Here is a 25,288-nt window from a genome sequence, read left to right on the forward strand (position 1 = left end):
ACCCTGTTTGGTCCACAAAGTCTAAGTGTGTATTTTGTGTGTAACAGGCAGCCCAGTCGGTGCTAATTGCCCTGTTCCAGCTCAACACTCCAGAGTTCACCATGCTGCTGGCAGCTCTGCCCAAAACCTTCCAGGATGGAGCCACCAAGCTACTTCAAAACCACCTGAAGAACACAGGCAATGCTGCACAGGTAAAACATACTCTGACTCTAAACTGTGAATGCTTCAGAATCACAGTTTACACCTGAACTCTGTCATTATACTGCAGCAATAATGGCGTACCTCTTTGTTGTTTTGTTACCTTCTCAGGCACCAATGGGCAGCCCTATGACACGTCACACCCCCCGATCTCCAGCCAGCTGGTCCAGTCCAGTCACTTCACCCACTAACACATCCCAGAACACCCTCTCACCAAGGTAAACACTTGTCTGACAACTAGTCTTACACTGTCAAATCACTGTTATACAGTAAACAGTATTTTAGGGTGTTTTGTGGCCAAAAACACGCCTGTGGGGGGGAAAAAAGTAAGCTTGCAAATTACACCGCATCTTTTACTGTGTCTGTGCAGTGCTTTTGACTATGACACAGAAAACATGAACTCAGAGGACATCTACAGCTCACTGAAAGGTGTCACAGAGGCGATCCAAAACTTCAGCGTTCGCAGCCAAGAAGACATGAATGAACCCGTCCAGCGGCGAGAAGGAGAGGAGGTGAGTGGAGGAGGCCAACACATTAGGGACATAAGTTCAATTCCTGGTGTGAATACAACCAGACCTGAGTGGTTTGTGTAACAGTTGGCACAATTCATGGGGGCGTTTGAACATTTTCGAATATTTTTATTTGATTCTACCTTCATGAGGTTTCCCCCACAGCAAGAGACAAGCAGCGGTGCAGCAGCCAGAGATCATGAATGTCAATAAACTTGTGGGAAGTGGGCAGGTGTGGAGTTAAACTTCTCTCAACTTGGAGGCGAGCAATTGAAACGAGTACAAATGGAAGTGAATATTACCGTTGACTGGCCACTGAGGCTGATAAATACACTATATGGACAAAAGCAGTGAGTCACCTACAGGAGCTGCTCACCCATGGAAACATGTCGTGAAGCTCCTGGTGCGCAGTTTTATGCTGATGTTAGTGCCGTCACCCAGCTGATCACGGACTTTCTAAAGAAGCTAACAAAGGCAAAGTGACGAAAGCAAAAAATATCCAGAGGTCAGAACCAGACACAAGCTAGCAGCCTCAGTTTGAGCAAAGGATCAAACTATTTACTAACCAAATTATGGAGACGGGTGAAATGGGGAAAAGGGTTGATTTGCTGTTATCTGGTGGATTTGTAAACATACAAGTTTCACAAACTGGCTTGTTGAAAGGGTGACATCCAGTTATAGCACCACACTTGAATTCATATGTTTTTCCATATAGTGTATATTATAGGGTTGCCTTTGACTCGTGAGCAGTCACCACGATGCAGTGCATGGTGGGCAAATTGCTTTATAGTGACCAGGCTTCTGAATGGTCTCTTTATTTTGATACCAGATGAAAAATACCACCATGGTGCGGTCCTAACGCAAGCAGCTATACACCACGATCTCGCCAGTAGTATAAAAGTGTGAGAGTTGAGATTTTATTCCTGATAAAATAAGCAAATACCAGAATAAAAAGAGGATAAGACAGAGTATTCAGACTTTGTAATAGGTTTTGACACTCTCATTTAGCTCTGCACTCAGAAAGTATTATATCGTCTTTTGACCTTACAACATGTTTTCCAAGACTTGCAGAGGCCTGAAACACCCACACAGGTGTACTGTAGGGGACGCTGACATCTGATCTGCCCCACCACCCGTCCGTTAGCACAGGGAGTGAGAAGCATACATTGTTTATGGGACCGATAACTGTGAAAAATAATCTTCTACAGCTGCTGATAAAATCCTGTTTGTTTTATTTAAGCCTAGCTGCTGAAAAGCATCCCCAGTTATTATTTTGTGATGCTTGTGTAGGTAGCCTGCTCGTTCAAAACAAATTTATGACTTCAGACATGCCAGGTCTTATTTTGCAGCCCCTTGCAGTGACCCCGGTTCCTTTTAAGGACACGGCGTACTCTACTACAGAGGTGTGACCTCCTGACATTTTCCCCATGAGATGCAACTGAAACCCAAGTGGCCCACATGTCATCAACGTGCCAATCACAGCACACCTGACTCATCAAACCCCAGCTTAGAGCATTTAGCGGCTCGAGTGTAAATATACACATACAAATAAGAGCACCTTAAACCCTGCTCAGCTCCTCACCTGGTGCTTCATGTGTCTGCCTTTTTAAGTGATAGAGTTGTTTTTGTTTGTGTGTTTGTTTTCTTACGCTCTCATTTAGACAACAAGATCCTCTCTAAAAAGGAAACTTCATCCAAAATGTCCTGATATATGAATGAATTTTAAGAAATCGAACGGAGACATGTTTGTTTTAATTCTTTTTGCGTATTTACCATCTAAACACATAAAACAACTCTGCAGTTCAGACTGTTTTTAAACCAGAACTTTTGAACTCTTTAGAGTTTGACTGCTTGGTTCATTCGCTTTGTTTTTAATCCACCTTTGTTTTCAGGGGGGCAGCGGGACAGATGGCAGACTGTCAGATATGGGCGACGGCGGGCGTATGGCTCTGGACAATAAAACGTCTCTCCTCAACACCCCCCTGCTCTCCTCCAGCCCCCGAGTATCCCGCGAATACTTGTCCGACTCTCCCTTCAAACACAGCCGCAAAGACACCAGCCTGGACGACTCGGAGCTTCAAACTGATGGTACACAAAAGCATTCTGGCGGAAAAGGACAAATAACGACCTCGAGATATCGCTAACGTGGGTTATTTTCTGTCGCCTGTCTCCTCACAGATAGCAGCCTGGATCAGTCGGAGCTGGTGGCCGAGCTCCTCAAGGAGTTATCCAATCACAACGAGCGCATAGAAGAGAGGAAAGCAGCACTGTGTGAGCTGCAGAAACTGATACGCGAAAACACCCTGCAGGTGTGGGACGAACACTTCAAGACCATCCTGCTGCTCCTGCTCGAGACGATGGGCGACAGAGAGGTACACACACACTCATTTCAAATCTACAACAACCAAATGAAAGGGGAGGGGAGAGAAAAAAAAAAAGCTAAAGTCGCTCACTTTTATCTTAAATCCTCTCTCAGCATGTGATCCGAACGCTGGCTCTGCGGGTGCTGAGGGAGATTCTCAGCAAGCAGCCCTGGAGGTTTAAGAACTACGCAGAGCTCACCATCATGAAGGCCCTGGAGTCTCATAAAGACCCTCACAAGGAGGTGCGTTTATCCACACCCACGCTAATCTGCTCACTGAGAAGCTGATTTTATCACAAAGCATTATCAGACCATGAAGCGGTGGTGCAGAACACTCCTTTATTTTATTTATGGATCATCAAAGCTGGAAAAAAGCTTTGTGATTATCACTTGGTCATGTTGTATATTCATATTTCTCTGCTTTTCTGTAGGTGGTTCGAGCAGCTGAGGAGACAGCAGCCATGTTGGCGTTGTCCATCAGTCCAGACCAGTGTATCAAGGTGTTGTGTCCCATTATCCAGTCAGCTGATTACCCAATCAACCTGGCCGCCATCAAGATGCAGACCAAAGTAGTGGAGAGGATTCCCCGCGAAGGCCTGATTAGCCTGCTGCCCGAGATTGTACCAGGACTGATACAGGTAACATGCAGCTCAGATATGTAACTGTTCATTTGGAGGATGAAAGTATCAGCCGTGCAGTATCGTAGTTGTCTGTCATCTGCTTTATCACACACAGCCTTCACGTTCATGCATAAATATGATTGTTATGAAGAACTGCAGATCTGTAAGTTGTGTTCTTCTGTCTGAACAGGGTTACGACAACTCTGAGAGCAGCGTGAGGAAAGCCTGTGTGTTCTGCCTGGTGGCCATCTATTCAGTGATAGGAGAGGACCTCAAACCGCACCTCAGCCAACTGTCCAGCAGCAAGGTAAGTTGAATTCATCGTAAACCAGCTCGCTAAAGATGTGTCGCTTCTCATCCTGGTCACCAGGATCTTTCTGTGTATACATTTCAAGCTCTCGTGTCAACAGGTTTCCACCAAGAGTCATCTTTTTATTTTAATTTTTTGTTCAGCTGATTTTTTTTACTTTTATTTTTATTGCACAAAAGACAAGAGTGCGATAGTAAAGTGCAAACTGCATCGAGTACAGAAACAACTACAATATACTGCTTAATAACTTCGGCTGCAAAGACAGCAGCTAGCACAAAGCTAGCCAAGAACTTGGAGTGATTTTAAAGCTGAGTGAAGGCCGACCCGAGCCCAGCAGGCCCTGTAACTCAGGCAATGATGAGCAGTCAAGCTTGCAGCCTCTGTTTTTAAAGTGGCGATCACTTTGAAGTCTCTTGGCGCTAGTTTTCGTCTTTTGTTCTTATATGTAAAAACAAAGAGGAAGATTCTATGTGCGTCCTCATTTGTGTCAGTGTGTGGCACTGTGGCCTCAGGTTTGTATAATTCCGTTAATTGGTCATTGTGTGACCGCACGTATCAGGTTATTGTGCTGAGTAACTCAAAAGTAAGATAAGTAGTATAAAAAGTTACTTTCTCTGATGATTAATTACATAACGTAGTACATCAATTTTATGAAAAGTAATGAATAATGTATAACACGTTACTTTTTTTTTTTTTTTGAGTAACGACTCCAGCGCTGGTAAATACAGATGTAGGTTCAGGGTCTGAAAAGTGAATTCAAAGCCTTTAACCTGAATTCTTTCTGAAAGCCAGCAGAGGGCGACTCCTCTGGTTGCAAAATATACTTTAGAATTGTATACAAGTGTATAAGTAAAAATGACACCTCTTATCAGTTCATTTGTGACCTCTGTAAATTGTTTCCTGATGTGGTTATGATCATAATCTCCGAGAGTCTTACTGGAAATAACATGAAGTGAACAGTTTACTGTTTAAAGTAAAGTAGGTGATTTAAAACGTGGCGCTGTACCAGCATGCAGCGTCCTCAACAAAAACACTCAAGTGAAGCACTCACATCAGGACACGGAGCCATTACAATCGCTACATCCATCCTTTATAAACAGTTGATGGCAACAACCATAAAAGATGAGTGATGAGTCTGTCAGCTACAGACTGATCTATTTGTGATGAATCCCAGGGCGACCTTTCAAAAACGGTCATGTGATAAACATTACTTGCCCAAATAATGCAGGAACCATAAACGCCACGTGTCAGCACGCGGTCGGCCTGCTCAGCTGGAGTAACTGCAATCTCGCCTTTTAGATTTTTAGCATCTCTTGGCTTGCACACATTATTTAATTCATGTTCTTCTGTTTTTCTATCTGCAGCTGAAGCTGTTGAATCTGTACATCAAGCGCGCCCAGTCCGGCACCACCGGCAACGAACCCTCAACCGAGGGCCTATAGGATACAGAGCGCCGTCCCACAGGGCAACTACAGAACTGCAGCTATGCCCACCCAACATAAACCATCTGTTCATGAGAACACAGCAACACAGACTGAGAACAAAGCATTCACAGGAGCAAACTACATACACCACACACACAGCTGTTAGGTACACACAGTCATCACACATGCAGAGGAGAGTTGTAGTTCTGCTCGCCATTTCTTAGGATCCCTTCTGACTGAACTGAACCCTCAAACTCGGATTAAACTTAAACAGACATGCAGTCACACCCTCCACAGGTTTGTCACTACTCACTCAAGGATGAAGATATTAAATGCCCGTCCTGTCCGCTCCGCTCCATATCCACAGCACATTCCCTCTGAACAGCATCTCGAGGTCAACAGGAAGTGGTGCATCTGCATGGTTCTCATTTCCCTGGGCGGTAATATTCCTCCAGCGGTGCTGTCTCCTCGTTTCCTTCTCGAACACTCATTAACTTGAGGGAGGGGGGCGCCAGGTAGACGGGAATGTAATTTTACATTATGTCATAGTTTGGATTTCTTTTACGCAGAGAGGTTTTACTGCAGTGGTTTTTAATACCCGGAGTTTTCTCTCTCACTCAGACGTCAACACGTGTTTCAAAAAGGTGCTGATGAGCCTGAACGGTACGACCGGCCGACCCCAGCACACGCAGCACTAACACGAGTCAAAGTGGGTCCTGCCTGCTCATAGCAAATACAGTACATACAGATTCCAAAGTTTAGGAGGCGTTATGTGCTTGGCTATGCATGAGACGAAATTTAAAAGATTAATAACTTTTTATTGGGGTCTGTTGTCAGAGTGCTCTGACTGGGGTTTTAAATTAATGTGAACAGTGTCTGCCCCTTTCAGATAAATCCATGATGTCCTCCATTTCTCCAATCTCGCATCAGTTCTGGGCAACACGTGGAGAAAGATGGCTGCTTACTACATGAAGTATGACAGGACATGGCTTATTATCACATAGTGGATATGTATCTATATATGATATTAAAATGGAGTATCCAAATAACAGTGTCATTCAGGGGAGTTCCCCAGAGGGGGGGTGCACGCGCGCACCTGTGCCCATCCTTGTTTTATTTTTCTTTTTTTTCCCTCTCTCTCACACACTTATTTTGTTTATCTCTGCTGAGAAATTTGTAGAAATTTATTATTTACAGCTCTGGGAAAAAAGAAACAAGTCATGTGTCACTTTTCTCCTGTTCGTGTCTTTCTTTCCTTCCTCTTCTTGTAACATTCTAGTTTTCACTGTTGTTTCCTCTGTGCATTTACAAAGCTGTGCTTACAATAAAATAAAGAACTTGTACAGATCACGATAAGCCCCGCCTCTCTTCATTTCTGCAGCATAAGAAAGTGCTGCGGTAAGGCAGTGAGCAGAAATACCGTGCATGGGTGGGTCTGTACCTCCTCACAGGAGTGTTGTTCATGCAATTCAACAGAATAGATCTATTAAATGCTAACAGAATGTTGCAGTTTATCTGATCCAGGATCAGTGATCAAACCTCTACAGTATCATAAATGTTTCGTAGTCCCTTAAAGAGTCCCTTCATCCCAAATTTACACAGTGTGACTGTGTCACAACCACTCAATTTCAGCAAACACCTCAGTATGAAAGCATCAAAAATGCAAAATTACTTTACTGATTAATATTTAGCAGTTATTTTATTCTAAAACAATTTTATTCTGAGCTGCACAGGTGATCGGTTTTATGTTTGTTTTGCGAGAAATTGGTGAAAATGTGCGTCAGGATTTTATCCTTGCTTTGACAAACCAATCAACACCAGGAGTTTAATTTACTGTCTGATAAAGCAGTGGGTTTTCCAGCTGTCGCTCTCCCGCAAAGAGCAGCAGCAGGTGGGAGATCGTGGACTTGTTAAGAAACGTTAAGAAAGTGGGCTAATCCACACATGGAATAAAAGATAACATTTAGGTCTTATGCAACATAGCTATTTGTGAAACTGGTGCTATATTTCATGTATCCATCTGTCCTCTGGGCTGTAAATTTAGGAACAGCTAAAGAGAGTCCCAGAATACTGTCTGACCTGTAAAACCCCCTGGCCTTGCTGCACTCATCTACAACCTGCCAAGACCCTGCAGTTCATACTGAGTCTGTCCTCAAAACAATTCCCAACTTGGGAAAACATATCAGTTACACTGTTGAAGATGGATGTGGTATACTTTAGCAGTTTTACATACTTAAAATTTGCATTTTAAATCAACTCTTGTGTTTTGCAGGTAACAACTAACCGTGCTTGTTCCCTGGCTTGGAAATCTTGACTTTTTGACAGTTTTCTGCTTAAATTGGCTTTAATTTCCTAGAACAAGAAGACCTTGTTATGAAAAGTGGGTGTTATTGGTCGGAAAGGAAGGTTTGTTTTTAGACTTTCCATGATTTCCCTGAACTGGGGTGCATGTAGCTCTTGGGTAAGATACTAACCCCAAGTTATCTAACTCCAATCCATCTGTCGGAGTATGAATGTGTGGGAATGTTGGATAGAAAGCACTTGAGCAGGTAGAGTAGACAAGTGCTAAATGAGAATCAGTGTATTTACTGTAACGGTTCTTTTTGCAGGGTGAAATGATTGTTCAGCATACACCTTTAAGGACTTTAGTTACAAAGAAATGCACAGGTTTGAGTTTATTTGGGATATTCTGTAAACCATATAAGGTGATGTGTGCTCACATGTCACTAATATTTGGTGAATGTCCCTTAGTGAGTCGCACCTCAACTACACTCTCTTGGTAAGGCAAGGCAAGTTTATTTGTATAGCACAATTCAACAACAAGGTGATTCAAAGTGCTTTGTAGGCAAAGTGGTAGGCATCAACAAGCTTCTGGTGTCTGGTATAGCGTTCATTTAAATCAGTTGGTTTCTTGGTAAGGATCTGGCTTTTAGGGCTCTTTCACAAATTTTCAATAGGATTGAGGTCGTGGCTTTGGGAAGCCTGCTCCAGCAATGTAATGTCACCCTACTTTATCTATTACAAAGCCAGTTGTCGTGTGTGTTTGGGATCATCCTCCTGTTGGAACACCTAACTGTCTTCAAGTTTCAACCATCTAGATGTTGATTTGAGGTAAAGTTCTAGCTAATTTGTCTAGTGTACTACTGGCAACAAAACGGCCCCAGAGCACGATGCTACCACCACGATGCTTGACACTTGGTAGTGTTCTTAGGCGTAAAAGCCTCACCTTTATTCCTCCAAATGCACCTGGTGTCATTGTGACCAAATAGCTTCAGTCTTTACTCGCCTGATCATTGCTTCTTTAACCAACACAGCAGTTTTCAGTTGTGCATTTATGTAACTAGAGTTACATGATAAATTTGCTTTTGGTGACACTAAATGTGGAACACATGAGTGATGACTGCTAAAACGGCCTCTGTACACCTATATACATACTGAATTTAAAAACATATTATTTATTACATTATTCAAATGTACAAGAACTGATTGATTTTTTTTTTATTGTAGTAATTACTGTATTCATATATTTTTAAACTGAAGGGGGGATTTTTTTTATTAGTTTTTTTTTTTTTACAAGCTGTCCATTGCAAATCCTTCATTTAAAATGAACAAGTGTTATCCAACACTTATGCAACATGAATTTTAGTTCTGTCCATGCTAGACAAGTCAAGTTACTCCCTTGTGTTCTTTGATGTTTGCATATTTGGTGTTGACTGTCGTGTGTTTATGTCCATATTCTGAATTTCCTGAGTCAGACAGAAGGATTTTAAGTCATGAGGCGGGCCTCCCCTCCACCTCCCCCTCCCTTTCAGGGCCAAAATAGCGTGTGTGCCCCACTCAGAAAACCAGACTTGAGAGTGCGCCACGTCCAGGGTCCGAGCGGTGCGTAATTATTGACCAGAGAGTGCAAAAGGTCTGCAGCCATCTTCTGTGGACTGGACTTTTCTTCTTGCTCGACACTGACATGAATGAAACACTGATCTCCCGTTTGGACCTCGTCGTCGGAACCGGGCCGAGTGGTGTTTATGTGTAGGAGAAGTGAGGAGAGGGCTGATGAGACGCGATGTTGTTCTGGCAGCCGTACACTGAAAACTTCCGAGCCCCCCTACAGAGACAGAACAGCGGCTATACGAGGTATCCGCTCATGTACAGCTCAAATGTAAATGTTTGGTTTAGTTTATATCCTCACAGTGTGGGTGTTTGGAGCAACAACAATACCTGTTAATAAATAACTCTCGGTGAAAAGGTCAGCGCCCTGTCGCTGTATTTGCATCAGAGATATAACATTATTTTTACTTGACACTGAGGGGTGTTTGCATGCCTACAGGGTTCATATTTTTTGACAGTAACGACTTTTTGTAGATATGTGTTATAGTTTCAGGGAGGCAGAGCGCAACTACAGTTGGACACAATGACGGAAGCTCGAAGGTTGCTGATTGGCTAATAATTCTGCGCTGGGCACAGAGGGCGGCCTCTGATTGGCTGGACTCAGTCTTTGGCATCCTTCCCGAGGCTGGCGGTGGCAGCCCTGCGGGCTTCAGAGACCGACAGTCTGTGTGCTGAGGGAGCCATGTTGATGCTCTGTTTTGTGTCAAACGCTTCATTTTGGATGGTTAACGGACTGCGTGTTAAAAATAAGGAGCCCCGGCGGTGATTCCAGCCCCGCGATGAGAAGAGGAGCGCGGAGTGGGATGGTAGAGGGAGCGCCAGAGGAGAGCCGCTCTTAGGTCACCGGACGTAGCTGAAAGCAAGTGAAGTTGATGCTAGTTAGCTTCATAGCTCGGTAGCAACAGCTGGTGCGGGGCGCTGCGTGGGATGCGGTGTGTGGATTAAAACGATATTTTTTCCTCCTCCTGCTTGTGTCGTTCTGCTGAACAAACGTCAGTCGGACTGTATGAAGACTCGATACTTGAAGCAACAAAGGCGCTGCTGAATTCAGGCTAGCTTGCTTAAGCTTCCTTTTCAAAGCTAGCTGTTAGCTAACATTAGCATGCTGACAATCAGCTCGGATCTTCAGTCACGACTAACTATTTACTCGCTGAGTGGGTTCTAAGTTACTTTCAGGCAGTCTGCCTGTCTTGGAGCATCCCTTTGTGCGAAAATAAACTCTCAGAACTCGAGTGGAGATATGGCAATGCATCCAGTCTCTGTGGAAAGCTACCGGTTCGCCTGCCCAGCTTGCCAGGGAGCGGCTAGCGGGCTAGCAGCATAACTTTCCTCTCACGGGTGTCATTCAGAAGCTGCAAAGCTCACTTCCTCTATAAGCCGACCTCTCGTACCTGAAGCAAGCTGGCGGCCATCCGAGTAGAAGCCGAGGACAAGGAGCTGGGGCCGATGGCCTGGGTGCTGAAGATGGACGACGCCACCATCGAGTCGGGGCTGGTTCACGACTTCGACGCCAGCCTGTCCGGCATCGGGCAGGAGCTGGGCGCTGGAGCCTACAGCATGAGGTTAGAGAGACTGAAGACAACATGCCAGTCCCAGCTTCAGTGGGTCGTTGGCAAGAACAGCTCTCTGAGTGTTAACATTACAGCCCCCCTGGGTGCGTTACTCCCTTTGTGTTGGGTGTTATGGTTTCTCTTTGTTTTGGGATTTGGACTCGAGCAGTCACTGCGGGGTGCCACGATCAGGGATGAAGATTAATTTCTCTAAACACACACAAAGGCAGGGAAGGGGACACGTGTCATACTGCCAGGGACAAAGATGTTTTGTTTTTGTTTTTTTTATCAGTCTGCACTGTTTCTCAATGCACGTGTATGCTGCAAGGACATGGGTAAAGTTTTTGTTACATCCAGGAAGTCAGGAAGACACTGTTCTGGTTTTAAGAACAGGTCTGTGGCTTTGTTTCTCATAATCAGGGTTATGTGAAAACAAGTGGCTGCACATGTCTAGGCGGATGGGACTGAATTTAGACTCTTTTTAATGGAGCTGTTCTAGGTTATAAATGAAATTGCTCAAGCATTTTTTCCTCCCTCAATTCAGGACATATATGCACCTCATCTTTTATCATTGAAGCCAGTATTTTTTTTCTGTTTACCTGCTCCTGACCTCTCTAAGCAGTGATCCATGATCATATGTTTTTAGTCTGAATATTTTAACTCTGACATTTTTGAAACTCTTGCTTTCCTCCTGAATGATTTTCTTCAGAAAATGTAGCAGCAATTTAGTCACTGTAAATACACTTAATGTATCTTTTTACACTAGCACACCATCATGTTTGGCCCATTTGTTTTTTTTGGGGGGGGGGGGGGGGTGACTCCAATAGTGTTGGAAATCAAAAATTTATTTATGTATTTATTTCTCATTGCATGGTTATATTTATCCTAAAACTGTTTCACCACACAGGCAGTCCATAAGCATACTAGTGGTTTTTCTCCAGCAGCAAACTTTGATTGAACTGTTGGGAGTCTGGTGACTCTGAGATGTTGGACCCATTTATTTTATTAGAGGAACATGTCTCTTCAGATCAATGCAGAGTTAGTTTTTCAATGACACTGACCCACAGCTTATAGCAGTCCTATGCTATAACCTTTACACTCATCTGATCTTAGTCCAGTTTAAATGTCTGTGCCCTCTTGTACCAAAGACCACCATCAACAGACCAAATAAGGGAGTGTCTTTTGGAATATTGGCATTCATCCCTGCAGTAGATTTCCAGAGAGCTGTAAGATGAATGCCAGCATGTGGAGGTTTTCAGGTGTTACTGGCCCAACCCCTTATTTAAACACATTGTTGGTTTTTGCCAAAATATCTCACCTGCCTGTACACGCCGAGGCTAATAAACATGCAGTCTAGTAACAAATTTTATCTTCATAGTTCTGGTTTTAATATAATAACAAGCCAGTTTTTCCCTGGTTTCTGGTTAGTCAGGTTATTCCAGCATTTATGCTGATGGTGCATATTTACACTGGCTGGGCAGCATTACTTGAGAATAATCTGTCTGCAGAGGATGCATGTGCATTTCCTGCAACTGTGCTGTCATAGTACATCCGACAAGGGGACGAGAACCTCTCTGGGGAAGCAGCTGAATGATGGTGTGAACTGTCACAATACCAGTACAGGAAAGGTTGAGACTTGCTGGTCATTTGTCATTGGATTTTCCTTTTTTTTTTGGGTGGGGGGTAAATAAATAAATTCCTAATGTTTAAAAGAGTCACCAAATATATCTTGAAGTCGATATGTGTGGAAAGACTGAGCTGAATAACTTTGTTATAAACCACCTGTTCAATTAGTAATTCTTAGTATGCGTGCACTGTTATGTAACAGGTTAATGGGAGGTCGTGATATTTGCATGATGAAGGCAAGCCCGCCGAGGGCATACATGTGCTTTATTTGCAGCCGTCTGCTTTTAGCGTGTGTTTATCTGAGCATGACGTAGGTGTGTGCCTGTCGCTTATGTGTGTAAGCAAGATTACTGGTATTCAGGGGATGGTATGCATTGACAGTATTAGTTTGTGCTTCAGACATACTGCTGTCTGTCTGTGGTGCAGGGGTGGGTCGTGGGTGTGTTTGGAGTCAGCAGCTGATGGGAACAGAATGTCTCGGTGTTATTCAGTGGAACGAGCTCCTCAGATTTCAGGAAGCAGATGCAGTTTTCGTGGGCAGCATGGTTCAGCTGGGCTGTGGCACCCATGTTGGTGCTGCCTGGGCTCGCTCACTCTGCAGAGAAAACACACCGGCAAGTGATTGAGAGAAAGCGATACGGGGCAGGATAAATCTAGCAGGCAGCTCTTTGAAAGACTTCGTTGTTTTGAGGAAGGTGCTGCAGGAATTATTTGAAATTTGGTAAGGTGGTTTTAGTTTGGCTCCAGATTAGTTTTCCAGGTAATGAGATGCCCTGATCTACATATTTTTGCACAGATAGGACTTCTTTTTTTGCACATGCACACACTCCTCACCCTTCTCTGTGCCCTCATTGACACTCCCACAGCATTTGTCAGGGTGAGCCAAGTACGGGAACGTTGTCTACAGTGCCTGCCAAGCGTGAGAGATGGTATATGTCAGCAGCTAAGGCTATCTCTGGGTGTTTCTGTTCATTTATCCTCCTGCGGACTCATGCATACATAATTAGAGAGACAGTTTGATCGATGGATAGTCTTCGTCACTTATTCTAAAAAAAGGTGATCCATTGAATTATTCCACACTGTGACAGGGAAATATTGCCCAACTGAAAGTGACATATCAAGAGTGAAGTGAGAGTGTTAAAATCACACAAACATTTGAGAGAAGGTCGTCCAGTACTGATGCATAAATACACTATTTCCTTTGCCTTCAGGAAGGTCACAGTGATTATGTTGTCATCAAGATGGAGCTCACATGGTGCTGGAGATTCAAACTAACTTTGAGACAAAAGCTAGTTGAAAAAAATTGAGGCCAGTGCCAAGGAAAATACGCCAAATCAGCTCCTAACGGGGAAAACTTATCGCTCACAACTGTTCTTTTATTGTTGTTTTTTTTGTTTTTCCCTCGCTGACTTGTTTGTCTCTCTCGCCCCTCCTAGTGATGTGCTGGCTCTGCCAATCTTTAAGCAGGAGGACTCCAGCCTCCCTCCTGAAAATGAGACCAAAAATCCCCCATTCCAGTATGTGCTGTGCACCGCCACCTCGCCCGCTGTCAAGCTGCATGACGAAACGCTCACATACCTAAACCAAGGTGAGACCTAAAGAACGGCAGGTGATTTTGGGAGGGGGGGTTGTTGACCCGGTTTTACACGACCCAGTTTGTGTTGCATGGCTGCCTGTCAACAATCCAACGTCAATAAATAATGAGCGCATTAATTTAATGCATTTCGGTGTGATCACTGTAAAATGAAACTCTTACTGATGTGAATGCCAGCCTCGTGTGCCCTCGACGTGACACACTAAGATCTGCCTATTACTGAAATGTATTGTAATGCACGTTGAATGCATAACAAGACGTTATTATTCCAGGTTATTTAGCATATCAATACACACAGTTTTTATTTATTTAAACACAGCTCAGGGGCCTTGTTTAAAGGTGGTTTGGTCATACAGACGAGATTTTGTTTTTTCTTGGAAAAAGTTTGTTTGTTTTTGTGTAACACTGTACTGCCCTCCAAACACTCCATTACCCCCACTGACTTTTACTTTCTCAGTGCATTAATAATGATTATCTGTCCAACTCAGTGTTTTATTCGCTTGTTTGTTTTTTTTGCCTGTAATTTTTACTTTAAAAGTGCAAGATTTACAAGTTAACTTACTTTTTTATTAGAATTGTTTTGTATAAAAACAAAACCAGCAAAGTAAGAAATTCATCATATGGTCTAAACGTCTGTTTCTGCTTCACATATAACAATAAAATATTCTAATAAAGCCTGTGAAGGAGTTTGATAGAGAGCAGGGTCAGGTATTTTCTGATCGTTGGGGTTTATATTGCTCATATTGTAGCGATAGAAAGTACCTTGAGGTGACTGTTGGTGTGAAGTCGTGTTATATAAATAAAGCTGGATTAAATTGCATGTAATTAAACTGGAGTGAGCATGAATAAACAAAATACCTGAGCGGTGTCTTCACAGGTCAGCCTGTGCAGTGTGAGCATTTGTGCTAATTTTTTAGGAAAGACGGTTTACTTGGGCATGCATGTGTTTTTGTCTGTTTCACACAAACTGAAACATAAACCACTGCAGCAGTGACACAACTTTATACCACACTGGGGTGATTTTACAAAACTTCAATCAAGAATTAAAAGGCAAATTTACCTTCAGGTGTGATCATTTAAAGAGTATAAAATGCAAGTGGTCTCCACAGCAGCACTCAGAGGATTCTGTATCTACTTTTTTGTGTTTTTGGTCTTTGTTCCTGGAAGTTTGATAAGGTTAAACTCTGTAACTACAGAGTCGATAGGCAGACCAGTGAGAGAGTCCAGGATTTATGATAACGTTTTGTTTGCATAGCACTTATCACAACTAGCATTTCAAAGTTCTTTACACAAAGTGCAATAAAACACAGTCATGTGTAACTAAACAGGCAGGAGTTGGAAGTTAAACCATAACAATAAATTACTAAAAGAACGTTGGGTTTTTTGTTTGTTTTTTTTAAAAGGACCTTAAATGTGATAACATCAATATATAATGCTCACAGTAAAATAATCAGAAGTTGTAACAAGTAATCCAAAAATGAGTTTTAGTGCCATTAAATCCCAGTATTGAGTGTTTCATCAGAGGAACCATTCCTGCAGTGTCATTCATAAATTTACAACAATAATAATGAGCCTGTACCTTTTTATTGAGTGTGTTAAATTCAAATATGTATATACTCACTGTTCCTTGTTAAATCTTTCTTTTTTGTTGTTGTTGTGTTTTGTTTTTTAATGTTCATCTACTCTCACTCAGGCCAGTCTTATGAGGTGCGTATGTTGGACAACAGGAAGCCAGGGGAGTTACCGGAGCTCAACAACAAGATGGTGAAGGTGAGAGGATCCTCACAGCTCGAGGACAATCATACATCTGTGTCTGTAGACAGGACACTTTATATCTAATGTGTGTGTCTGTGTGTGTAGAGCATAGTGCGAGTGGTGTTTCACGACCGTCGGCTGCAGTACACAGAGCACCAGCAGCTGGAGGGATGGAAGTGGAACCGTCCTGGCGACCGTCTCCTTGACATCGGTAAAGATGCCTGCCGAGAAATGTTTGCTTAGACTGTCCCGTTCATGTGTGTGATTTGTAACTCAAATATCTGTGTGTGTGTGTCTGTGTATCAGATATCCCCATGTCAGTGGGCATTGTGGAGCCAAAGACTCACCCCTCCCAGCTGAATGCTGCAGAGTTTCTGTGGGACTTGAACAAAAGAACTTCTGTGTTTGTGCAGGTAACACTCAGACATCCTCTGACACTCATTCAAACCACAGAGAGACACACACACATACATACATCTCTCTTTGAGCCACCTGCTCAGCGTGCTGCTGAATTTCCACATCAAACACGTTTTGACTTCATCGTGTCTACCCGCCGTCTGCAGGTGCACTGCATTAGCACGGAGTTCACTCCCAGGAAGCACGGCGGAGAGAAGGGCGTCCCCTTCAGGATCCAGATCGACACGTTCGCCCTCGGAGACGGCGGAGACTACACGGAGCACCTCCACTCTGCCTCCTGCCAAATTAAAGTCTTCAAGGTGCTCACTCAATCTTAAACAGGGCACGTTTGAAACTGTGCCAGCACTCACCAGTTACATCTCTTCTTCTCTGCTTCCTGTTTAGCCAAAGGGGGCAGATCGCAAGCAAAAGACTGACAGGGAGAAGATGGAGAAACGCACAGCTCAAGAGAAGGAAAAGTACCAGCCTTCTTACGATACCACTATCCTGTCAGAGGTCGGTACAGGGCTGCTGTGAACTCCTAGGCTTTATGTGACTTTGACACTAACTAGCTTATAATACTAACAAGCTTCCAGGTTCAGTTCTTGTTCATAATACAAAAGACTCCATCACTGCCAACCAGTCTGAAAATTACAATGCTTTGGATTTAAGAACTAACGAACAGCAATAACTTTATTCAGAAAGCTGCTGAAGTCATATAATCCTCTTAATTCGTTGGCCGTGGTTTCTCACTGTTTCTCACATTCAAGTGTATAAATGTCAGGGACTCTGAAACAATCAGTTACTGCGTTTTTAAACCTCAGATCATCAAAAATACGACGATCGCGTTGAGCCCAAAAATAAAAACCCTCCTTTGATTTATTTGGGGGGAGGTGGTCTTTTTTTTTTTTTTTTAAATGTAAAAAAATCACAAATGTTTTTCACAGTGGCACAGATTTGATGTCACATTAGTTTGCCAGGTGTGTTTAATGTTAGGAGACCGGTGTTTGTTCACACGGCTGTCATCTTTCCTTCTTTCCGCCTCATTTGTTCACCAAATCAGAGGCACGCTGCTGCTGTGAAACAACAACCGGATAACTGGTTAGTATTTCTGTGCCCAGCTATCAGCTAGTCGACTTGCAGCACACAACTGAAGTGGATTTTGTGTCACTTTGTGTGGTTTTTCCATATTTTCTCAGATACTGAACAGACTTTTATTGTCAGCTCAACTGTTTGTCTAGACCAATGATTCCCAATGTGTGGGCTGCAACCCCCTATGGGGTCTGAATGGGCCACAGCAGGTCCAGTGTGCCCAGTATCCCTCCTGCACACGTTCAGGCGGTCTTGCCTCTCTAACATCGTCTCTACAGCCTGAGCTGTTCCTTTTATGTACTCCCTCCTGCTCGCTCGCAGTGAAAATTAAGTTAACTGATATTTTTAATTCTCCTATATTAGAAATGTAAATGGATGGGACCGTCTAATTTTAATCTGTGGAGCGTTTATACGACTAAATCCTGCAAAATGAGAAACATATTTCTATTTTACTTATGTTTTATAACCAACTAATAAACTTTTGGCTTATTTCTTATTGGATTCTGTAGGATTACATCTTTTTAGGGTTATTTTAAAATCAAAAGTGTTTCTATATTAGAATCTTGTTTTGACTTGTTTTGTAATTCATTTTAAAATTGCCATTATTTATTGTTATTCTTAATTATGGGGCTTTTTTTTTTGCTCCTGAACTTTTTCTTGTCACTAATTGTAAAGATTTTAATTTTGAAACTAAAGCTGCTGATAGAAGATCAGGTTCAACAATTTCATCACTGGAGCATGAATAAATGAAAGCACAAAGGAAATGCTTTGTTAGGTATGTGTGACCATCAGTTGGGCGTTTTTACTGAAGGTTTGGGCGTGCCACTGAAAATGTTTATGTTTCAAATGAAGCTGCAGGGGTGTGAAGTTTGGGAATAGCTGGTCTCGACTAAATAGTTGTGTTAATGTGACAAAAGGGATTTATTTTAATTTGTTCTAGCTGATTATATAAGTGAGATTGTTCAGGGTCTTCTCATATCTACACCCCCCTTAAACATCACTCACATTTGACTTGCAACACAGTACAGCGAGGTTGCCGAGCACCTGTACAGCAGTACAGGTGCTCGGCAACCTCGCTTTTAAACAAGAATATAACCAGAATACAGCCACTGTTGCAAAGAGATGCATCACAGACGAGGTGTGCCTATAAATTAGACCACAGTCTATGACAGTCAGTCTTGAGTCAGACTGACTGTCATAGAGACAGGTTACCTCCCATTCAATCACTTTGCAAACAAAAAGTCACCCAGAGGTCAAGGATGTCAGACAGTCGGCCCTAATTGGTAGCTGCAACTACTTGCAGCAAAAGAATCACCGGCTGATTGATGAAAGTTTTCCCAGCGAAAAAGAGGATGTCGTTCTATTTTTACTGTAGTGTGACTGAGTCATAAAGCATAACATGGACAAACTGTAAATATAACAAACATAAAACCACCTATGTCAGAACATCAGTTTTCTTAACACCTCATCCAGTTCAGGGTTTTGGGGTCTGGAGTCCTTCCCAGCTGACATTGTGGGCGAGGTGGTGGTTCTCCCCAAAGATCGCCGGTTTGTCGGAAGGTTTATATCAGAACATGCGTAACATTTTAGCCGACATTCGTCAGCTTCCCCAACAGCCAGACGGGTCTGTTTCTTCCATCAGTAAGGGCTGGCCAGCCTTTATTTATTAGCATCAATCATGCTCTGCACCTTTTATCAGAGACCCAGCTTTTAATTCATTTTCACTGTTGCTGCAGTGACATAACTTCTCGCTTGGAGGAAAATGGTTTGCAGTTTGTTGCATAAAGAGGAAAAAAACCACTTTGAATCTTTTGCAGCTTGTATTAAAATCAGTTAGTAATGAAGTCTAAAGAATTGCCTTTTATCAAATATATTACATTTATTTTGTGAAATAGTGTCTCTGTGACTTTTCGGTGTTTGGCGGGTGAGGGTGAAACTCTCCTCAGACTGTTTTAAAATGCGCTCAAATGTTATTGGACTATAATTACGGTGATAACCACACCTCTATCTGTTCCCCACATATCGAGTTGGAGGTTTTAGTTGTTTGTGTGATAACCACTGGCTGGTTAATCTCTGCTGTGTGTCTGTATGTAGACGAGGCTTGAGCCCATCATAGAGGATGCGGGCGACCATGAGCTGAAAAAGTCCAGCAAGCGGACACTTCCCGCTGATTGTGGCGACTCCTTGGCCAAAAGAGGCAGTGTAAGCATCCTGCTCTGCTCTCCTCTTCCTCCTCTTAATCACTCCACACACTGTCTGCCACCTTTTTTAGGACCTATTGTTGATTAGTGAGGCCGTCAGTTGCTGTTTAGGGGATGTTGTACTGAACTTGACTTTAGGCTAGATGGAGCTAAATGTCTTTCACTTGTTGTTTCTGTGTAGTTTGAGCTGCTTGTATCAATAAGTGCGCTTTCCACAGTGCTCTCCTTGGCCAGACAACGCCTACACCAGCACCAACCAGGCAGCTACTCTCTCCTTCGCCTCCACCCCACTGTCGACCTACACGACCTCCTCAGTACTGGACAGGTACCTTGAAAGTGTGTGTGCGTGAGTGAGAGAGCTTTCTGTTTTTTAGGTAAAGTGTATACTGGTCTTAAATCAACGTCTCTGTTTTCCAGTGACTCGTCCTCACCCAATCACCAGGCAGACCCTGGCAGCCATGGCAACTCGGAGGTTAGTGAAAAGTGACACACCTGCACGAACAGAACAGAGGTGTAAGAGACTCGGGTGTAGATGATGACGTAATTGATTGCTTTGCCGCGTGTGTGCTGAGTCACTGTCAGGCTGTAACGACTCGGCTGAACAGTGCAGAGGCGCTGTTAATGGTTTTAGTAACATTTGTTCTGTTCTTGAAATCGCAAATTAAAACGTCTGCTGTGACGAACACCTGCTGCCATGTCACATGATACGTTTTCCTCCCTTAATGACACAGGGTTAAGATTTTATTGAGTTTCAGTAAGTGACACAATCGCAGTACCGACTGCTGCTGTGGTTAAATCCATGTTTGTTTCTGATGAGCAGCAACATTTATTCCAGCAGATATTTAGATAACTTTTTCTGCTGTTATTACCTTTCATTTGAATTCTCTCCATGAATTTGAGCTGCATTCGAACATTCAAAGCGTATTTCCTCCCATTTATCTGCCATTATATCTCTGTGTAATATGAAATGTAGTGTTTTCAGTTACAGAGAGGAGAAAATGGTGTAGGTGACTGACGAATGTCTCACCTCCACTCTGCAGTTGAGTTTGGATCCATGACTTTTTTCCACTCTTTGTGTTTTATTTGAAATTGTCTTAAGTTTCTTTTCCACTAGCGTCTGCTCGATTCAACTTTACTCAGTTTTGGTCATTTTCTATTGCAAGTCAGTAAAGCTCAATGTGGGTGGGGTTGTTATAGCGAGGTGGCTCTTAACTCCTGTGATGCTAAAAAACAATGGAGGACATTGAGGCGTTGATATACATGTTGCTAAACTGATGTTAAATGTCTGCACCGCTTCATGTGTCGCCATTTCCCCCGTTTCCGGCTTTCAAAAAAGGCATCACTCATGAGTCATCCAGTGATGTCACTCCTGTGCCAATCAGTGTCATGCAGTCTGTTGGCGTCATATTTGTGGTACCAGGTACTACCACCTAATATAAAACCAGGGCTCGCAAAATTTCAAAATCCCTGGTAGCCCTTGGGGCAGGCACTTTTCAGTTTTTGGTAGCCCAAAATAAATTTAAGTAGCCTAAAAAAAAAATAAAAGAAAATTTTGATTTATGTTTTGTTTCCTTTACAATATTATACATTAATCTAAAAATATTTAAAACACAAATTACAACAACAAATTACAATCATCAACTCAAATATTTGGTTCTAATTGAACAGAAATTTCTATGAACTTGCAAGAACTGTGTAGGACATGAATCAGTCTGTGTCATATTCTGAATTGGAAATTTCCACTGAAATCACAGGTAAGAGGCAAGTGGAACCAAGATCTAGGACATTTGCTTTTTGAAGTTTTCACTCTTTGCGATTTTGCGAGCCCTGAAAACCCTAAAAGTCGAGCTGGTGGTTCTAGTGGAAAAGAGGCTTTAGTGCCCTCAGTTTTAATCCAAATATGGTTTAGCTCAGTAGGGCTGAGTTGTGTTAATGTTTCGACCCCCTGTTTGCTCCTCTTTACAGCAGTTGGGCCCCACTGCCTCCATACAGGACACACAGAAGTGGCTGCTGAAAAATCGCTTCAGCTCCTACACACGGCTCTTCTCTAACTTCTCAGGTATGCACAGGCAGGTTGTCAGACACACAGCGTGGTCAGGCGTGGTCATGATGTTGAAAGACGTGCGCGTGTATTAGAAGTGACCAGATTTCCTCCCTTTTTATTTATTTGTTTTAAGGTTCTGATTTGTTAAAGCTAACCCGGGACGATCTAGTCCAGATTTGTGGGCCAGCAGATGGGATCAGGCTCTTCAATGCACTCAAATCCAGGTAGGTCACACATGAGTGGCTGCTTCTGGTAAATACAAAGCAAAAAACAAGTTAAAGAGAGACAGAGACATAACATGATGTCACCCACAACAAAAACACAGCGAGTTATCTCCCATCATGCCAGCTCCAGGCTCTGTGATACACCACCCACGCTGTTTTCTGTGTATGCAGGTCAGTGCGTCCCAGGCTGACAATATATGTCTGTAAGGAGTCCCTTCAAGAGAGCCCCCTGCTGGACAGACACAGCACTAACGAAAATGGAGAACACTGTCTCTCCTCTGGTTTACACGGTAAAGACGAACAGATGCTGCTGATATTAATCAGGGACCAAATGCCGTCTGTGATTATTATCATGACCGTGAAACCGGTCTGGTGTGTTTCTGTGCAGTGTACCATGCTCTGTATCTAGAGGAGCTCACAGCTGCAGAACTCATCCGCAAGATGGCGTGCGTGTGCAGCATTCCACTGGGAACGATCAACCAGGTGTACCGACAGGGTCCTACAGGCATACACATCTTGCTAAGCGACCAGGTACACACACACACACACTCACTCTCTCTATATTTTGAGTGTCACATTCATGGCCCTGAAAGACTCATGAAGTGGAAGTCTTTAATTAAAAAACAGTGGAATAAATGGTAAGTGGGTTGGTGCCCTGCTAGTGCACTGAGAGCATTCACACACACATGCGTTTAACCTCTACTTTAAGTACTTTCTAACAATCTCACTCACTCACTCACTCACTCACTCACTCACACACACACACACACACACACACACACACACACACACACACACACACACAGACTGATGCTTCAGGGGAAATTTGGGGTTCAAGGATACTCACAGAAGACCCACTCTACCTCCCAAGCCACAGTCCACCCATAAACAGGAAAATGCCTCACTGTGTGCTTTAGTGGACATGGTGACGTCCTTTTCACTCAGCTTTCAGGATGTACAATACCTCCACAAACACCGTGCTCAGAAATAAGGCACCATAGAAGTTGTGGGTTTGAGATCTGGTTTAGTGTAGTGGTTTACACATTTGCCTAACAAGTGAAAAATACCCGTGTTGAGCCGAGGAGTGAACCACCAACCCTTCAGTTATCGATGATCTGCTCTGCCTCCTGAGCTACAAACACTCACAGCTTACAGAGGAATAACCGGGCGCCATCATCTTATTTGCATGTTGTTTATGGGCTCTGTGTGTGTCACACACACTGTGTCGCTCTTCAGAGTCGGACCTGTGTGCAACCGAAACAAACCTTTAACCTGCTGAGAATGTTTCATGAGCTCCAGCGCTTCACCCTGTTTTGTTTTTTTACTTCTCTCCCACAGATGGTTTACAACTTCCCTGACGAGAGCTGTTTTTTAATCAGCACTGTCAAAGGTCAGCAGTCTCTGCTAACAGATAGAAAGCCACAACCTAGATCACTGTTAGACGAGGATGTAATGTCTCCCTTCACTTTTCCCCCTCTCTGCAGATGAGTCGGGCGAAGGACTCCATCTAATCTTGAAGTAGTGAGGAGGACAGATGGCATCACTAATTCTCCACCCTCTGTTTTGGAGCTGAAACCTCCCTCTGTCCATCCCTCTGCCTGCCTCTACTCTTTCCCTCTTCTTCCTCCCTGTCTCTCTAAGCGATAGCTCGACGGGAAGCAGACAGACTGCGCTAAAGCCATGTAAATGTTAGAATCTGACATGGGTGTGTCCACTGTTTCATATTGAAAACATTATTAACGAAGGCGATTTAGTTCAAAGAAGAGAGACCGGTGGGATGTGGGATAAAGGGGGGAAAGTTAGCAATGTTCTATGTATTTTTATTTTATTTTTTTATTTTATTTTTCTGTCTTTTGTATGGTTTTTGTGTGGAGATCGGAGGGTGGCGGCTCCGGGAGAGGAGTGGGGGTCGGCAGGAGAAGGAAAGCGTTTCCTTATTGCTCGTTGCCCTTCCTTCACAACGCACACAACCAGCACTAGGCCAGTATTTGGTAACCTGTACTGCTGAACAGCATGCGATCTCATACTAACTCGCTTAAAGGAGAATCCCACCGTGCCCTGCTTGTTTAACATTCTCGATGGGTTTGTCTTAATAAACCATTAATTAACCAACCACGTATTGATCAGCCAAGCTTGGTAACCCCCGGAAAGAAACGGGTGTTTTGTAGATGTTTTTTGTTTTTCTTTGACTTTGTCAGACTGACTGCTTTCATTAACTCTCGTCTCGCGAAGTCGTCCTCAGTGATTTACAGCCATATCTCTGTGCTGACGCGACGTCACGCCCAGCTTTCCCGATGCACGTCCTGTTTATTCTGAGCTTTTACTCATTTTACTTCGTGCTTTATTTATGGATCAGCCGTTTCTTTCATTGAATTTACGTGTTTCTGGTGCCATACTGGCTTTTTTTTTTTTTTTTTTTTTTTAAATAGAGCGATCTTTAACTCACATTTACACACACACACACAGCGCATACACTTCATATTTGACTCCTCTGCTTTGTGTACTGACTTTGAAACACTCGTTCAGAGACATGTGATTCTTGGCCGTTTGTGTGCAAGAAGGAAAAACAAAGCAAAACGACGAAACCTCTTAAGAAAACAGTCAGCCTATCCTAAAACCTCCTATCATGGGGACCAAACAGGCTTTTAGATTCATCGGCTTTTTTTTTTTTCTTTCTGCCTGACTCTGGACACCTTAGAAGCATTAAGAGACGATTAAGTCAAATTTAGCAGCATTGCTTGTGCGCAAAAGTAATAAACCCTCTGTTCCAGGATCTGCTTTGCAAAGAAAAAACACCAAACACCCGCTATCTCCTGGTTTCAATAGTCTTATTTCTGGAGAGGAGAAAACCTTCACAGCACCACATCCACCTTGTATTTTTACGTAGCTGAATGCAGGAAGTCGTGTCTTTCGAGCGCCCTTATCTTTGAAAAAGTGACGGGAAGCCTCTCACTGCTCCTGGGGGTTCAGTTAAGTCGACATAATGATTTTTGGTACACGGTGTTTCAGCATTTTTGAAGTGCGTACACTTGAGCGTGTCAGTGTCTGAATGTGTGTGTGTCTAAGTGTGCACTCGTATCATTTTTCTTTTCTTGCAAAGACTTCATTATGTCAGTTTAAAAAAAAAAAACAAAAAAAACAACAAAAAACTTTTTTCCTGTTGGTATAATGAAACCGTGTTTTAGCTTGCTAATGTAGTAAAGAGCATGTGGAAGATGGGGGAAGGTAGGAAATGGTAATTTTTGTCAGTGACTGTAACCCCTCTGTCTTTTTCCAGACGTTAGAGACCAAGCCTGCACTGAAGAAATTCACAAAATTCAAGCTTGATGTGTAGTCAGTAGTCCTACTGCCCCTCCCCTCTTAACCGAGAAGGAGAACAAAATAAATAAAACAATGTCGAGACTAAATAAAAAAAAAAAAAGCTTTTGTCTCCCCACACGCCAGAGCCAGGACTGTAGCTCTTGTGGTGTTTTAGGAGGACGTGAGCGCCGCAGC

General features: G+C 43.1%; 2 protein-coding genes across 4 annotated transcripts in view; both read left to right on the forward strand.

Moving 5' to 3' along the window:
- Positions 1-6,768, forward strand: part of clasp2 (cytoplasmic linker associated protein 2) — a 67,632-nt gene extending 60,864 nt beyond the window's left edge. Inside the window, exons 35-43 of the mRNA XM_085396406.1 lie at positions 48-191; positions 310-416; positions 569-710; positions 2,600-2,795; positions 2,886-3,079; positions 3,184-3,312; positions 3,501-3,707; positions 3,880-3,996; positions 5,364-6,768. Of these exons, the coding sequence (XP_085252532.1) occupies positions 48-191; positions 310-416; positions 569-710; positions 2,600-2,795; positions 2,886-3,079; positions 3,184-3,312; positions 3,501-3,707; positions 3,880-3,996; positions 5,364-5,441 (1,314 nt within the window). The 3' untranslated portion in view covers positions 5,442-6,768. The remainder of the gene's footprint in view (positions 1-47; positions 192-309; positions 417-568; positions 711-2,599; positions 2,796-2,885; positions 3,080-3,183; positions 3,313-3,500; positions 3,708-3,879; positions 3,997-5,363) is intronic.
- Positions 6,769-9,206: 2,438 nt separating this feature from the next.
- ubp1 (upstream binding protein 1) lies at positions 9,207-24,798 on the forward strand. Of its 3 annotated transcripts, none has more exons than XM_085395281.1 (16): positions 9,207-9,557; positions 13,924-14,075; positions 15,775-15,851; positions 15,942-16,047; positions 16,143-16,249; positions 16,400-16,552; positions 16,638-16,748; positions 19,419-19,526; positions 19,744-19,850; positions 19,943-19,997; positions 21,491-21,584; positions 21,703-21,793; positions 21,965-22,083; positions 22,182-22,324; positions 23,132-23,183; positions 23,278-24,798. In XM_085395281.1, the coding sequence occupies exons 1-16, from the start codon at positions 9,487-9,489 to the stop codon at positions 23,313-23,315; spliced, it is 1,584 nt and encodes a 527-aa protein (XP_085251407.1). In that variant the 5' UTR covers positions 9,207-9,486; the 3' UTR covers positions 23,316-24,798. The 3 variants fall into 3 exon arrangements, with proteins under 3 accessions (XP_085251407.1, XP_085251408.1, XP_085251405.1); XM_085395279.1 differs by lacking the exon at positions 9,207-9,557 and adding an exon at positions 9,595-10,873; XM_085395282.1 differs by lacking the exons at positions 9,207-9,557; positions 19,419-19,526 and adding an exon at positions 9,593-10,873.
- The last annotated feature ends 490 nt before the right edge of the window (positions 24,799-25,288 follow it).

Source organism: Rhamphochromis longiceps, linkage group LG22 (genome assembly GCF_057381845.1).
Source record: "Rhamphochromis longiceps isolate RC_006_pf linkage group LG22, R_longiceps_female_GT1.1, whole genome shotgun sequence".
NCBI classification, from domain to species: Eukaryota; Metazoa; Chordata; class Actinopteri; order Cichliformes; family Cichlidae; genus Rhamphochromis; species Rhamphochromis longiceps.

Coding starts and splice junctions, on each gene's coding strand:
- ubp1 (XM_085395279.1), top strand. CDS start 10,758: ATGGCCTGGGTGCTGAAGATGGACGACGCCACCATCGAGTCGGGGCTG. Junction 19,527..19,743: donor CCTTGGCCAAAAGAGGCAGT/GTAAGCATCCTG, acceptor CGCTTTCCACAG/TGCTCTCCTTGGCCAGACAA. Junction 22,084..22,181: donor TCTCTCCTCTGGTTTACACG/GTAAAGACGAAC, acceptor GTTTCTGTGCAG/TGTACCATGCTCTGTATCTA.